The sequence below is a fragment of the Ochlerotatus camptorhynchus genome, unplaced genomic scaffold (genome assembly GCF_037179485.1).
Source record: "Ochlerotatus camptorhynchus isolate MF236.1 unplaced genomic scaffold, CSIRO-AGI_Acam_v1.1 ptg000647l, whole genome shotgun sequence".
Lineage (NCBI taxonomy): Eukaryota > Metazoa > Arthropoda > Insecta > Diptera > Culicidae > Ochlerotatus > Ochlerotatus camptorhynchus.
Window position 1 is genome coordinate 1 of NW_027041126.1, and position 15,753 is coordinate 15,753.

Consider the following 15,753-nt stretch of genomic DNA (forward strand, 5'->3'; position numbering starts at 1 on the left):
TGTTAATTTGAACTTTTGTGCAAATTTTCAGCAAAATCGGTGTTGATTTAGAGGTGCTTCTAGTTAATTTTGTTTTCAAGGTAATTTACGGCTTATAATATTTGTATCTCGAGACTGAAATAACGAAAGCTGCTGTAACAACTTTCATAGCAAAGCTTAATGTGTTATCTACCAACTTTGTGGTCAAAGGTTGACTATTCGAAGTGATTTTATTGAATTTTCACTTAGTTTCATGCTCGAAGATATCTTAAAATGTGAAGAATTTTAAAGTATTTGTTCTACGAATTTTCCACCCATATGATATAAAAATGTGTAGTGTACGGCAGTGTAGTGTTCCTCATATTGTTCTAGAAGTTCCGTTCCAACATAGTTTTCGTGTATATTTCATAGATTGAGAGATAAAAATCAGAAAAGAGGCCGTTTAGCTAAAATTCACAAGACAACAGAACCAATAAAAGTCAATTAGATTGACAGAACATAGTTGCATTGCTTTTCAATGACGACCGATGACTGTTTCATTGATATATGATTTTTTCATAAATATGAATCCTCAGTAGACGTGTTTTTTTATCAAAGGCAAGTGTCACTCGAGCCATTCAAAATGTTCGTTATTTAATAAATTGCTATTTATGAAAAAATCATATATCAATGAAACAGTCATCGGTCGTCATTGAAAAGCAATGCAACTATGTTCTGTCAATCTAATTGACTTTTATTGGGTGAAAATTATCTTAATCAATAGTGAATATTGTCTAACACAAAGCATCTTACGAGGCCTTCAAAATGGATTTTTTATGCTATCTGTGCCTAATAAAATGAGTATTGAAACGTAAGTATTTATTTGGAATATATCTAGGCGCTGTACATTATGAAATTTAATGATTTTCAATTGCTTAATTTCAGATATACAAGGAAGTGGCCGAGCACAAAGTGTTCCAGGAATGGATGGCAAGAAGGAACTTCGGAAGCAAAAGCAACACATTGCACAGCAGGGACAGTGGATGCCAAGTACACGGACAGAAAATTGTTTGCATTGAACCAAAAAAAATTTTAATTGTATTTAAGCAAACAATTCCAGTTGAAATTATATTGCTTTTTGTTGTTTCAATAATACTTATTCATATAAATTCAAAATAGGATTCTTTTTGTTTTAATCACCCACTTTTCAAATGCAACTATTGTAAAAATAACAATATTCTATTATTAAGCCAACAATAGTTAATTTTAATTTAGCATTTATTTGCTGTGTCCATTCTCTGGGCCATGAAAGCAAAAATAACTACCAACCATTCCCTCGTTTTCACCCGGACAAAAATTTAAACAATAAAAATACTTACGCGTTCCACGTAAGTATTGTTTTTAATTGTAAATTTCGGGAAATAAGTGCGAGATTTTCGAAAATCTTGAGACTTGAGTTAAGTAAGTATGCTGCAATTCGAGCTGCAGTTGATAAATATAATCAATTTTTCTGTTTTTTTTTCCTTTATTTTTTTCCGTCGATCTTGTTTTCCGTACTGAGTACCAATGCTCCCGACGCCAGGAAGGCAGCTCCCACATCTGGACCCTAAATATCGACCCATCAACTCATGAACCGGGGGCAGAAATTCAATTACAATTTCTGCAATTTTGTTTCAAAATGAAAACGAAACATAAAAAAAAATTGCCATATTATTTTTACATCAATAAACACATTTTTATTTCTACTGCGTGAATTGTCAGATTGAATCAACAAGAAATCTCTTTTATAGCGAATTTGTTTATTATCGGGGTTGAAACCAGTTCCAACCCAGTGCGAAACCGAACTTTTTGTCAGTGCGAACCTCAACCTGAGTTAGGTTTTAAAAACAAACGATCAAACTGACGTTTGTCAGAGAACAAGCAGACCCGATCTTGATACCCGATCCAGGTTGGAACTGAATAATAAACAAATTCGCTATTAAAAACAAACATATTTTTGTTGTTGACCCAGCTGCCAAATTTGACAGCTTACGTCAAAACCATGAAAGCTCTTGTAAATTCTAAAAGATTTTCTTTTTGATTTAACAATCCATGGGTTTTTAGAAACAAAAATACTGGTTTGTTGAAACAATAATGATTTCTTTTTGCAGCCAAAACAAAATGAATTTCTTATTGATTTTACGTCAAATATTATTACTTTTAAAATATTTTTTTCTGCGTGTAGGAAAGCGGTATGATCTTTCTAGGAGCACAAGAAGACTCTGCGGATGTAAGTGGCTGATGTATGAACCTCGCTGGAAGCGGCAATCATTATGCATTATTACAATAATTATTATCTAAATTAATAAAAACAAGTTTTTAATGTTATATCCCGTTCACATTACAGCCTATATCACGTAATATAGGCTGTCTTGCAATGAGCACTCATACAGAGGATTTCCAGTGAAAACTAGATGTATGAGTGCTCATTACAAGACAGCATATATCACGTGATATACGCTGTAATGTGAACGGGGTATTAATGTTTCCGACATTTCAAAGAAATATGTGAAAAATCAAATTAAAATTAATTTATAAATAGCTCAATCATCGAAAATGTATACTTTTTACCCATTTTCTAAAACTTTTCATTGTGTTTTTATTGGATTTTTTTTTTACCGTCTCTCATTGGTGGAAAAATGGCAGCACAGCGAACAAAAAAGAAACGATTAGTTGTTAATCGAGTAATTGAAAAATGGGACACCACTGATTTTGGTGGCAGGGGGCAGCAAAACCACAAAATTACTTTGAATACGGGGGGTATTCATTGGATGAAAGAGGACACTAAAATAGAAAGTTTTTCTTCCGACAGTTTCATCTTAGTATTCATCTTTGGTATCATTGTGCTTGCCACACAATATACAAATTTAATATACAATTCAATCAAAGCTCGTGCAATCGTGCTCCGGCAAAGGATTTCTGGACAGGCGTTTTGGGACGTACGATCTCCTGTCGCGCCGAGGCATCCGTTAGCGTGTCCGTGTCGGAACCGATGAACTCTTTGATGGACTGCACTACCATCGATTTTCGACGCTGTTTTTTGTTCAACTTCACACGATAGTTGAATTCGAACACGAATACTTCTCCGGGGAACTCAACGATTCGATCTTTTCCGAGCTGAGCTTCTCGAGCCTACGACCGGTTTGGCTCGAAGCAACTTTTCGACGGAAGTTCCTCGTGGCAGTCGAATCTGTTTAACCAGTTCCTCCAGACTGATTGCTTTGCCATTCAAAGAAACCAATGAGGAAGAACTATATGAAGTCGTGGACAGCCGTCGCTTCGATGTTAGTTTCTTTCGTTTTGGGACTACATTGGAATCGCTGTCGTCACTGTCTATTGCGGTTTGTCTGTTCTGAAATTTGCGATTGGTCGTCGATGCAACCGACTTTGAACCAACCGGTGAACACTCGTGTTTATTTCAGTTACCGTGGGGACGTAATTTGTGATTAGCACCGGTCCCTTTCAAATTGTATCATTATTTATGTACGGTCCTTATATTTTAAACGAAGTTTCACATTCATCTAATGATGACCGATTTTCTTACGAATTATTGATAAATCGATTAACGAACCGAGAAGTAAAATATTTGTAATCGGTTATATCGTGCCGATATAAGGATTAACATCTCCAGAGGATCATCACCGATCGTTTCAAACATGTGATGCACTCTCATTGGTGGAAAAATGACAGCACAGCGAACAAAAAAGAAACGATTAGTTGTTAATCGAGTAATTAAAAAATGGGACACCTCTGATGTAGGTGTGTTTGTTTTGATAAAAATGAGCGCAAAATTTCATCTCTACCGAAGGGGCAGCAAAACCACAAAATTACCTTGAATACAGGGGGGTATTCATTGGATGAAAGGGACCGTGAAAGAGGACACTAAAATAGAAAGTTTTTCTTCCGACAGTTTCATCTTAGTATTTATCTTTGTTTGAACTGTCCGCTTCTGAATCATCCGGTTTAATCTAGATCGGCCCCTAGAACTCCCTTCTCTGCTACCGTTACCGGCTTCCACCAGTCTTACTGCTTCCGCTCTTCGGGAAGCCTCGTCTAGCTTAAAAACTGCTTCCGGCTGCTCATCACCAACAATCAAGTGCAAACATAGTTCTTCGAGGGAACCTCCACAGATAGAAATCTCCTTATACCTTTTGGCAAATTTCTATTGCTGATTATTCATTAAATGTATAAGTCAACTTATTAGAAGACGCCTTGCAAAAAGTTAATGAAGATGAACGACTGGCAACTCTTCCATTTTCTCATAATAACGCTATGAGACAGGCAAAATCGCGTCATCCTCCGCTCTAAGGTAAATGCTTCGAACGAATTGGATAGCAAAGATTACATCCTCAGAAGGGAGGTTTGTGTATTTGCTCAATTTTCTAGGCGTTGCTTCCACCTTTGCTCGAGCGCAGCTCTACTGTGACTGTCGCTTAGATTCAGGCAATGTTGCCAGTCTTCTTGATATGATGTCTTTGCTTTTATGCATTCTTATAGGACCTATATGAATAAAATAATTGATTTTCGTTTCGTGTCCATGCACTAATCATGACGACAAGTCTAACCGCACGTTGCACACAGGATCAGATCCCAACGCTTGCAATCGTCGTAATCACGCCCAAGGTGACTACATAAAGGTGTTCTAATGTGTCAAATTCATGATTCAGCCATGCTGGATTTTTGTATGGGACAGCGATCGAGTTTGATTACAATTTGCTCTAAAACCGAGTCTAAAACCGCACTTTTCCCCCCCATGAGCTCCTCGCCAATATAGTGACAAAGCTCTATCACCATGTATATGCCCACCATGATCACGCTCATACCGTTTCAGCGTCAGGTAATAAATAGTCACCCTAAGACTTTTTGACAGCTATTCATGCTTGGTATATAAAGTTTAAGCTTTGATACAGAGTCTATGTTATAATAAGAGTCCCGCTAAGAGTGAAGCCAGAAGTAGTATCAATCGAACTGTCACAAGCGGGGTACCAAACAAGCAAAGTAAATAAACATTATTGTTCCCACATCCAGTGAACTACAAGTATTGCATTCATTACTGACAATATTTTAGTAATTTTAGATGAAAAAACAATTCTTCGCTTTATTTAGTAAGTACATTGTGGTGTTTATAGGTTAAACCAAGCACGTGTTTGAACTTTTTTCAGGTTCTATAATTGTTTTTGTCTCCCAGAAGCTCCCTTATTGACATGTAATTTTTCACTTCTGAATGAAAGTCATCCGATGCTAACGCAAAAAATCTGGTTGCCGTTTACTTTGACGAAAAATAAATCACTAACCTGATAGTGTAAACTTTAACCTAAGGAGCGTAAACAACGGGTGAATTTGAAAAATGTTTATTTTTTAATCTAATAATTAATTGTATTATTTTTGAGTTGACGGACTACACTACCAAGTAATGTCAAGTCGTGAAGGTTTTGTTGGGCATAATTAGCCTCTTTTTTCTGTTTCGACGTAAGCAGGTTGTACCATAGAGGTAACTCTAAGACCAGGAGGTCCCGAAGAAATGAGCTCAACTTTTTGGCTCGAAACATAGGAAAATCTACTAACCCCTCATTTTATCTGCCAAACTTTCATATCGAATCAAAATAAACATAGTGTATTACTGGAATTTATACTAGAATGGGGTACGTTAGTCGATTTGCTTGGAACCAATAGGCTAGTCAAGTAGTGAGCCAATTTAAAATCGTTAGTTTCGTTGGTTGTACCGTTTTGACAGATGTTGTTTTCGTTTTTACGACACTACACCGGTGTAGTGTAAGCACCGACAAAACGACATGAATGACCATAGCAAAAGCAATAAAATTTCTGACCAAAGCACACTACTGACATCTGGCTCCATGTTCGCGGGAAACATTTAGCTAAGTCATGAACCCGCATGCAAAAATCATGAATTGGTTCGTGTCTGATCTATTCTGGACAAATTATTTTTATCTAGATCAAAAAATCCTATGGTTTTGACAGTTTGGATCACTGCACATTTAAATCGACCGTTTACGAATTTCGGGCATAAGTCAAAATTAAGTGTCATGTCGGTATGTCGGTGGTGTAAACAGCAATAAGCGCGAATCATTGACAGCTCATTATCTTTTGTTTGTAAACAAAGGTGCAATCGATAGCAACACCCTAAATTTTTGCGGTGTTCGGCGGTTCAACACCGGTGTACCCTCATAAACGCGAACCATAACTTGACCTTACCGAAAATGGTTAAAATATATTTCAAAAAACAGAATATTTCCATCTTTTTTATATATTTAACGAATTAATGATGTTCTCTTTTATATATTCAAAGAAGGGAATATTCCCTTCTTTATCATATATTTAAAGAAATAATTATGTTCTCTTTCATATATTAAAAGAAGGGAATACTCCCTTCTTTATCGTATATCCAAAGAATTAATATATTTCCTTTTCTTATATTTTCAAAGAAAGGAAAACGCCTTGATCCATTAAGAAGTTTTTCTATTCTTTTTATATACGCGAAAGAAGATTCCAGGAGTGACTATAATAAACAAAAATAGGCAATCTAATACATGACATACTTTTCCAGTCGTAAGTAACATTCGCACCGATCCGAGAAAAATAAAGTTTTGTTTTGATGACCGAAAAGTTATTCCTATTTCCAATTAAACACATATAATCTCATAGTGATAGCAATGTTTAACATATTTAGCCGGGTTTTAATCATACAAATGCAAATCGCTAGCTTTCATGCTAAGAAATACTGGTTTTTGAGTCAAAAGTTATTATACGTCATTTGGTGGCCCCTATTGTTACTTAAGTCAAAGTGTATATACCAGGATATTCGGGAGTAGTAGTGGTGTTGCCATGTGGTACACTGAAAAATTGCAATAGCAGGTTAGTCACCAAAGTTTTCGAGCCGCTCCGTCTGTCACTTCGTTTGTGATATTACATCCAAACTGTTGTAACCAGGTCAATCCATCGGTTGTGTAATATAATTGTCCCAGTAAGGTATTATAGAACGAATGAACTTTATTGCCTTACTGGGATAAGTCATCCATACTTCTGAGGGCTGTATTAAACCCTTATCGAAATATGTTTTCCTTTTATGAAATGGACCCTAGATGGACCTTACAGACTTTCATAACCATAACCATTAATGTTCTCAAACCATAAGTAAAAACGTTCAAATATAGTTTTCTTTTCGAAAATGTATGGAGAAAACAAGAATTTTGAATGGTAATGGTTCTTAACAACCCATTATTTGTGAGGTCCGCTTTCAAAAAACAATAATACATAAGGTTAAAACTTTATCACACAAACGTTCATGTAAAGTTCCATAACCATTTCAGTTAAAGTTTAGGAGTGATTATAAACAATTTATAATTATTATCGGTAAGGTCAAGTTATGGTTCGCGTTTATGCGGGTTGGTTTAAAGAGAGAGAATAAACACTTAGTATAAAAATGGATTATACATCGTAATGCATTTTCTTCTTGTATTCAATCCTAGTATTAACTGGGTTTTTTATGTTTAGCTGTCATTAAGCTTTTATGATCATTTTGAGTGAATTGGAAAACAAAATATATAAGGATACATTAAAAGCTATTTATATTCTTTGTCATACATATTTGCAATACATTTGATTTTAATACCGCTACCATCACCAGATGAGTCATCAAATGTCTGGGCCAGCATGCAGGAGATAAGAAGGGTTTTTTCCTTCAGTATTGCCACTTTACTGAGTTTTCACTCGTTAGTAGAGAAGCAGCCTGAAACGGTTATTAACTTCATATCGTTTCGAATGACCTGGCAGATGTTTCAGTTGAGCATAATGGTGGTACATTGCACATTGTTTTTGTAACCTCTCCAATCGGGATGAAGCAACTAGCGAAGGGATTCTTCGTCTTACACGCCTGTATCCAACACGTAAAGTCGAACCGTTGATGGATGGTTTTCTGAACCGCTTCTCCGTCATCGTCCTTGAAAGCACTTTCTATCCGACGCAGAATTCTAAACGAGTGACAACAATCAACATTTCGATCCTTCCTGAGGCTCACTTATACCACCGACGTAGTTGTTGGGTTCATGCTCATACGGGAAATCATCGCTGAAATAGGTAGAGCTCAACCAAATGCATTCCTACAAAACGGAATAATATTTTTGTAATTTGTTTTTTATTGCATTTCTAAGTTACTTACAACTGAAAATGGTCTCTTATTCGGCGATTTACTGTGGAAATACTCGGGAAAATAAGCCTAAAAATCCTCGTTTTACCTTCCATTTATCTTTAATATCTTTCTGGAACTCATACGGAAAAGTAATGTTTTGACGTTTACAGTCCACGTATTCAATCTAGTATAAAAACGACGGAATTTTTATGCAAAACACAGTTTGTTGGCGTTGACGGCGACTCTGTAGCTCTTTACTCCTTTGAGAAAATCCATAAGCAAACGTCAGACTGTGCGTGAAACATGGCGGGCTTTGTACTATCCTTTCACTCCACCGAAAATTCTCATAAGAAACTGTCTATATTTGCTGGAAGAGCAAATTTTTCGACGGTGCCGTCAACGCCAATTCTGCGGTTATATAATTAATAAATTTTAATCTAGCTGTGTTACTATTATTTTTGAGTGTACGCATGGCCCACACTTATTTCATCCCCGCGCTCTTTTAAAGTGCGGAGTCCAGTAAGGTGCAAAATGCGCAATACACTGGAGTCGCTTTTTACGCGGGTGATGAATACCGCGTAAAAAAAACCGCGTAAATTCCGGAATCCGCGTAAAAAAAAACCGCGTAAATTCCGAAATCCGCGTAAAAAAAGACCGTGTAAAAAAAACCGCGTAAAAAGCGACTCTAGTGTATAATGATAAACCGCGTAAATTCTGATATCCGCGTAAAAAAAACCAAAATCCGCGTAAAAAAAAACCGCGTAAATTCCGGAATCCGCGTAAAAAAAAAAACCGCTTGAATTCCGAAATCCGCGTAAAAAAAAACCGCGTAAAAAAAAAACCGTGTAAAAAAACCGCGTAAAAAGCGACTCCAGTGTAATTAGTTTAATTTTTTCTGAGTGTATATTGTTGAAAAGGTTATTGTCAGTATATTGACATGCGGTTTGGATGTGGCCGGTCACAAATTGTGCATAATCTCCCCTGAAAAGGTACGTCATTAATGCATGATCATCACAAGGGTGTTTTCGAGACAGGCTATCGCGAAATTGTTCGGACGCACAGCGCACGGAACGGCTCAGCAATTAGCTAAAGACTATTAAACAAAAACAGTTGGATTAAGCTTTTGTTCAACTTCCACGGAACGGTAGCACAACTACGGCTGTTCAGTGGAAGTTGTCCACTCGGTCTTAATTTTAGAACGCTTGTTGTAAATTATTTATATTATTAGTATCGAATTACCAAACAACAACCAACTTTAGTCCTATTTAAGCGATGTCTTAACACCCCTGGTAGAGTTTAACATAGGTATAGCATTGGCGTTCAAACATAGGTTATAGCACTACATTAACTTCAATTTCAATTACATTTGTCACGATTTGTAGCTTTTTTTTTAGTTTTCCGTAAAGTGAGTGTCTTTCAAAAAATGTATTCTTCCTTGACCTGGTAAAAAGTGTCAACTATCACAGAAATTCAAAACAACCCAAAATTAAGTTCTTTTCACTCATCTCCCATGTTCCGTACGATAAGCCAAATTTGGGTAAACCGGCTCAAAGTAGTTTGCATTTAAGCACGGCAAAAAAAAATACCCATCGCTAAGTTATTTTCAATTTTTTCTACCCAAAATTAAGTTCAATTAACTCAAATTTGGGTATATCGCATATTACTCAATTTTGGCTTCTTGTACGGAACTAGACGGTTGAGTCGAATCTTTCGTTCTATTTTTGACAACAATAGCGAGAGGAAATGAAACGGACAGAGGTCAAATAACTCAAATTTGAGTTTAAAAAACCCAAGCGGTGGGTAGTTTTGTTTTTCTGTGTACAGACTAACGTACACAAACGAAGTGACAGACGGAGCGGCTCGAAAACTTTGGTGACGCACCTGCTATTGCAATTTTTCAGTGTACCACATGGCAACACCACTACTACTGGATTGTACCACATGGCAACACTACTACTAGATTGAACTAGCATTTTCACCAAATGTACTAGAATGTTTTGGTTCTATCTCTTTCACTCTACTCAAAACTGAAATGCATAAAAAATGACAAAATGATACGCACTCTTTGCACACTGTCAAAGAATCATTGTACACAAAATCAACTTTGTTCAAATCAAAACAAAAAAACTAACCCATCTGGTGGATGATGTCATAAGCTTCCAAGAAAATTCTATTACAGTGAACCACATTATTTAAATGGATTTCTTCGCCAGTTAGTCGTCTGTCACTTCGTTTGTGCTAACGTATCACTAAATAAATACAAATACAAATATAAATTACCTGGGAACCATTTCATCTTTTTGTTCTGCATGTCCGAGACGGCCAATTCCTCCAAAGCCCCAGCTGAAAGCTCTGTTTTTGGAATCAATTGCAACCTAAATATAAATTCAACATTAGAGAAAAAAAATCATTTTAAACCATACGCTAACAATACCGTATGGTTGTTTCCACTGGCAAAATCGACAATTTTGACGTCGTCTGTTGGTGTAACATGACCATCTTTTGTTTTTTCGACATACAGCACAATTTTTTTCGGAGACGTTTCGAAGTGGAATGACATTTTTGTGGATGTGATGAAATACTTTCCTTCTGTATTATGACCCAGTTGACCATACTCAGGCAGTCCGAATGAATACAAGTTACCTTTTATGTCTAATATCATCGAAAAATCAGCGCCACATCCAACTTTTATTACTGGTGGACCAGCATAGTTCAAACGAGTAGCTTTCAATATAGTTGGCTGTGTATTACCAACACCACATTGACCGCTTTTGTTGTCACCACAAGCGTAAACAATTCCTGTGTCAGTTAAGAATAAGGTATGATTCCTTCCACATGCTGCTTGGATAACATTCACATCTTCTAAGCCGCTAACGGGTGTTGGTTTTTCTAATGCCTTTAAATCGGCTTGCCCCAGTTGACCAAACTGATTACGTCCTATGCAAAAAAGAAAAGAAAATGAATAATAGTATTGTCTGATGTAAATTTATGTCACCCCCCTTAAAAAGAAAAAATTTACCCAAGTAATCCAATGTACAGAGATTCGCGGAAATATTATCAGACGATTTAGCAAGTTCTGTTTATAAAAGCCGAAAACACTTGCCGCGGAGCAAAATGTTTCAGCTTTGTACATGTCTATGCTATAGAGATTGCTAAAGTATGATTGTGTCAGTGATTTGTTTTCATCGGGAAAATTTTCCGCTATGATAAAGTGACCAGATATTTTCCGGGCTAATGCGGGAGGCCCTGTCCATAATACTGAGGATGAATAAAAGAACAATTTTTCTAAGGAAAACAACAATTTATTTATTTTAACAAATCTTATGAAAATTTAAACAATTTTTCGGCTGAGTGCACCTTCTTAAGCAAAACATCAATTTATGAAATCATCTTATAAAAACTATCACAAGTCTCATCAAAGTTTTGCCTGACCTGTAGTACAGATTACAAAGTATCAACGGTTAGTTGTGTCTTTTCAGTGGTCCAAATTTTGTTAACTACAGAAAAAACTCGCTCTGTAACAGCATTAGTTCCTGGAAGACACAAAGCAAATTCTACTATCTTTCTGAGGTTTCTAATTGGAATGCCATTTCTGTCGAAATAAATAAATATCTCTACCCATCTGTTCAACTTTTGTGTTGCTCTCTTTCCAACCCTTAATTTTGTCTTCATCACTGTATTTCTTAATATAAGCTACTTCGTCGAAAAGGTCTCGCTCATTTTTATCCGCCTCAAGTAAATCATTATTTCCGCTGATGCAGTGTGCCGTAGTTGACAAAAGTTTTGTTGTTGTTGTTATTGTTGTTGTTCCGATTCATTTTGTTCCTTTTTCTTGAAATGTCATTTCATACCCTTCAGTATTAGTCGAACCCTTTAGAAATGGATCTAAAATGATGCGCGCTCTATCTGGTGGAATTGAAAATAAATAAGAGTGCACTAATTTTCATTTTATAATCACTTTTCAAATGCGGGACGATTTCCGGGACATTTGGTAATCCGGGACGTTTCCGGGACACTTGTAAATGTGGGACATGTAGGATAAATCCGGGACTGTCCTGCAGAATCCGGGACGTCTGGTCACTTTACGCTATGAAGTTTTTTTTTCCCGATGAAAACATTTTGCGTATACGTTATACGTGACCTACGTGACGTAGTGTGCGTACGATAAACGTCAGCAATCTCTATGAGTTAGTTTGTTTACGTTGTCTGAATTCTCATTGACGAGTGCACGGATGGATTTTAGTTCACTCACTCTACAAAAAGTGACACAACAGCGGGCCCTGTTTACTAAAAATGAACACATATGTGTTCATTTTTAGTAAACAGGGCCCCGCTGTTGTGTCACTTTTTGTCGAGTGAGTGAACTCAAATCCATCCGTGCACTCGTCAATTGAACAGGTGCACTATTTTTCCTTAAATTTACACACATAGATTTTTTTGCCGAGAAGGGCACCACCGAGCAGCTCGACATTTTATTTTGCTGGATCTCAGTGAAAAACTTGCCAAGATTCAGCTACGGAAATTTTGCCGAGATCTCAGCTAACAAACATATACATTTTGCTAAATCTTGGCAAGTTTTACATTGAGATCCAGAAAAATAAAATGCCGAGCTGCTCGGTGGTGCCCATCTCAGCAAAAAATCTAAGTGTGTAGAATAGCATTTATTTAATATGAAGTACATTGCCCTGTTTTGCCCTAACCGCGGTCGTGGATTTGCAACAAAAAGTGTAACAATGTGAGTTTTACTAGTTTCCGCCAGCGAGAGGGAACCGAAATCACCGACACCAATAAAAACAAGTGCGCGGGTATTGCCGAGCAACGCGGGTGGCCCACACACTTAAATTTTTTCGCCGAGATTCCAACAGCCGATAATTCTGCAATTTGTTTTGCTGAGATTCAGTGAAACATTTGCGGAGACTCAACTAACAAATTACATTTTGCTGAGATATCAGCTAACAAACAGATATTTTGCAGAGATATTAGCAAAAGTAAATGCTGAGGTTATCGGCTGTTGGAGATTTTACTGAGCTAGATTAAGTGTGCAGGAAAGGGCGAAATCATCTAGTGCGAATTGGACTTTTTGTTGCACGACTGTTTATCGTTGTCGGTGCATTTCGTTGAATTAGCCAATTCTCGGAGTCATTAGAACTAGGTACTAAAATCTGGTGGTTACCCGACATGGAGCCAGAGGCTGCCTTCCCCACACACTTAATCTAGCTCAGTAAAATCTCCAACAGCCGATTACCTCAGCATTTACTTTTGCTAATATGCTCAGCAAAATGTAATTTGTTAGCTGAGTCTCCGCAAATGTTTCACTGAATCTCAGCAAAACAAATTGCAGAATTATTCGGCTGTTGGAATCTCGGCGAAAAAATTTAAGTGTGCACCTTAGTGGACCCCGGACCCTCTAATCAAAGGAACAGGGAATACACCGGACGCCGTTTACCTCAATGGGAAGATAAAGATGGTGATTTCGACAAGTTAGTGATAATGCGTATGGAGGTGACCAAGGGCGAACTCCCTAAGGAGCCCTTCCTGCTGCGTAAGTCTGTCGAGACTTATCTTGGAGTAAAGGTTGAAAGTGCGTACCCTGAAGCCCGTGGTATTTCCTACGTTCTCAAGATGAGGAATAAAAATCATATTGACACACTACTCGAGATCGACCAGCTCGCCAACGGTTTCGGCATCAAGATTTCCGAGCACCCTGTCTTGAGGTTCTCAAAGTTCGTCATCAGTTGTGCAGAATCAATGGAATACTCAGACGAAGACATTAAGACGAACCTGCAGAATCAAGGGATAACTGCCATCAGGAGTATACAAAAACGTGGCGTAGGCGATAATCGGATTAACACCCCGACAATTATCCTCACCCTTGAGGGTACAGTCAACCGGTGGAAACAAACGATTTTAAATTGGCTCACCACTTGACTAGCCTTTTTGTAGTCAAGCGTACCCCATTCTAGTGGAAATTCTAGAACTACACTATGTGTCTTTGGTTTCTTTTGATTCGCTATGAAAGTTGGACAGATAAAATAAGGGGTTCGTGGATTTTCCTATGTTTCGAGGGGTTCGATTAGCTTGGGACCGAAGAGTACCAGAGCTGAGCCAAAAAGTTAAACACGTTTCTTCGGGACCTTTTGGCCTTAGGTTACCTCTATGATAAAGCGGTCCCCAGTACATTGATTTCGGGTGAGTTCGGTGCAAGACACTGCCGTGCTATCCTTCTCCAATGCTCTGTTATGCGTGCTTCGATTTTAGACATACTCGTCTTCATTGTCAACAACCTGCTCCTTTCTGGTAATTGTTCCGGCCAGCATGATATTTTGAGGATAACGCGTGCACGTTGGAGGCTTTCTGTATGCGGTGCAAATCGAATGACCACCAATTGTTCAGACGAAAGTGCCCTACTTACATGAAGGAAGAGGAGATCCAACTATCCGCCAGAAAAACGAGTTTACGAGCTAAAATACACAAAGAAATCTTCTAGAAGTCAAACTCGCTTCCAAAAATCGAGAGAGAGCTAGCATACTAGACACGTACCCTACCAACGATACCACTAACAAAAAAAAAAAATACTTTGAGCTCACGAAACAGAAGGCAGTGAAACCAACTCAGCTCACACAACCTCAACAGTCAAAACCAACACCAAGAAAAAAACAAGCTGAGTTCATCCCAGGTACCGAGTCCGAGTACCAACAACTTGAAGCGCAACCGACCAGCGGTAAGAAGATTAAGAAACAAAACAGTGACGAGACAGATCCAAAACGATTAAAGAATGGCCCGGACACCGAAATTATTATTATTATTTAGCTTTATTAAGGAGGCTTTCAGCCTTGGGCTGGTTCGCCTCCAATCACACCGAAATTAAAACTTCTAAGCTCGGAGAAGAAATCAGTCATAAAATCTGCATCTCCTCTGGATAATGCAGGAGGACGCCGAGGCCCCGTCGGTGCGGACATCTCTCGTCACCTGGTGGCCACCGGAAGATGGACGGAAAAGGAAGTTACCTCCTATACCCTGAGGACAACGTGGGAACGACGACACCTTTAATTGATCAGCATCAAAACAACAGCAAAGAGTTATGGAAAATTTTGAAATCTTTATTAAAACCTAGTAATTGCAACCGCGGTGCAAAACTTTTAATGGCACATTAGAACAATCAGAACAAGTAATTGCATCTAAGTTTAATGATTATTTGGTCGAAAGTGTTACATTGATCAAACAATCCATTGAATGGTCGATGAACCTGACGAAATAAAACAGCCAGTTTATAGTAGTAGTAGATTTAAGAGTTTTCACCCAATTACATTAGATGAACTTAGAGTTATTTGCTAATGTTAATGCTAGAGTTATTCAAGATTGCTTTCATGTCATTGGCCACATCTTTCTGGACCTTATTAATAACTCATTGCAGAATGGACATGTGCCACAAATTTGGAAGGAATCCTTAGTTGTTCCTATTCAAAAAGTTGCTGGAACGATTAAAGCAGAAGAGTTTCGTCCTATCAACATGTTACACACATCAGAGAAATCAGTTGTTAGCAACTTTTTGTTGATACCAGAATAATCAGGATATCGGGAAGGTCATTCTTGTGAAACTGCATTGAATT

The 15,753-nt window shown here is 37.6% G+C and overlaps 1 protein-coding gene across 1 annotated transcript; it reads right to left on the minus strand.

The window, feature by feature from the left end:
• Positions 1 to 10,402: 10,402 nt before the first annotated feature.
• LOC135714469 (protein RCC2 homolog) lies at positions 10,403 to 14,460 on the minus strand. Its single transcript, XM_065237845.1, has 3 exons — positions 14,408 to 14,460; positions 10,578 to 11,118; positions 10,403 to 10,518 (listed from the first exon to the last, which is right to left on the minus strand). Exons 1-3 carry the CDS (start codon positions 14,458 to 14,460, stop codon positions 10,420 to 10,422), a joined length of 693 nt encoding a protein of 230 aa, XP_065093917.1. The 3' UTR covers positions 10,403 to 10,419.
• Between the last annotated feature and the right edge of the window lie 1,293 nt (positions 14,461 to 15,753).

Coding starts and splice junctions, on each gene's coding strand:
- LOC135714469 (XM_065237845.1), bottom strand. CDS start 14,460: ATGCTGGCCGGAACAATTACCAGAAAGGAGCAGGTTGTTGACAATGAA. Junction 11,119..14,407: donor GTTGTTGACAATGAAGACGA/GTATGTCTAAAA, acceptor AATTTACATCAG/ACAATACTATTATTCATTTT. Junction 10,519..10,577: donor CCAGTGGAAACAACCATACG/GTATTGTTAGCG, acceptor ATTTATATTTAG/GTTGCAATTGATTCCAAAAA.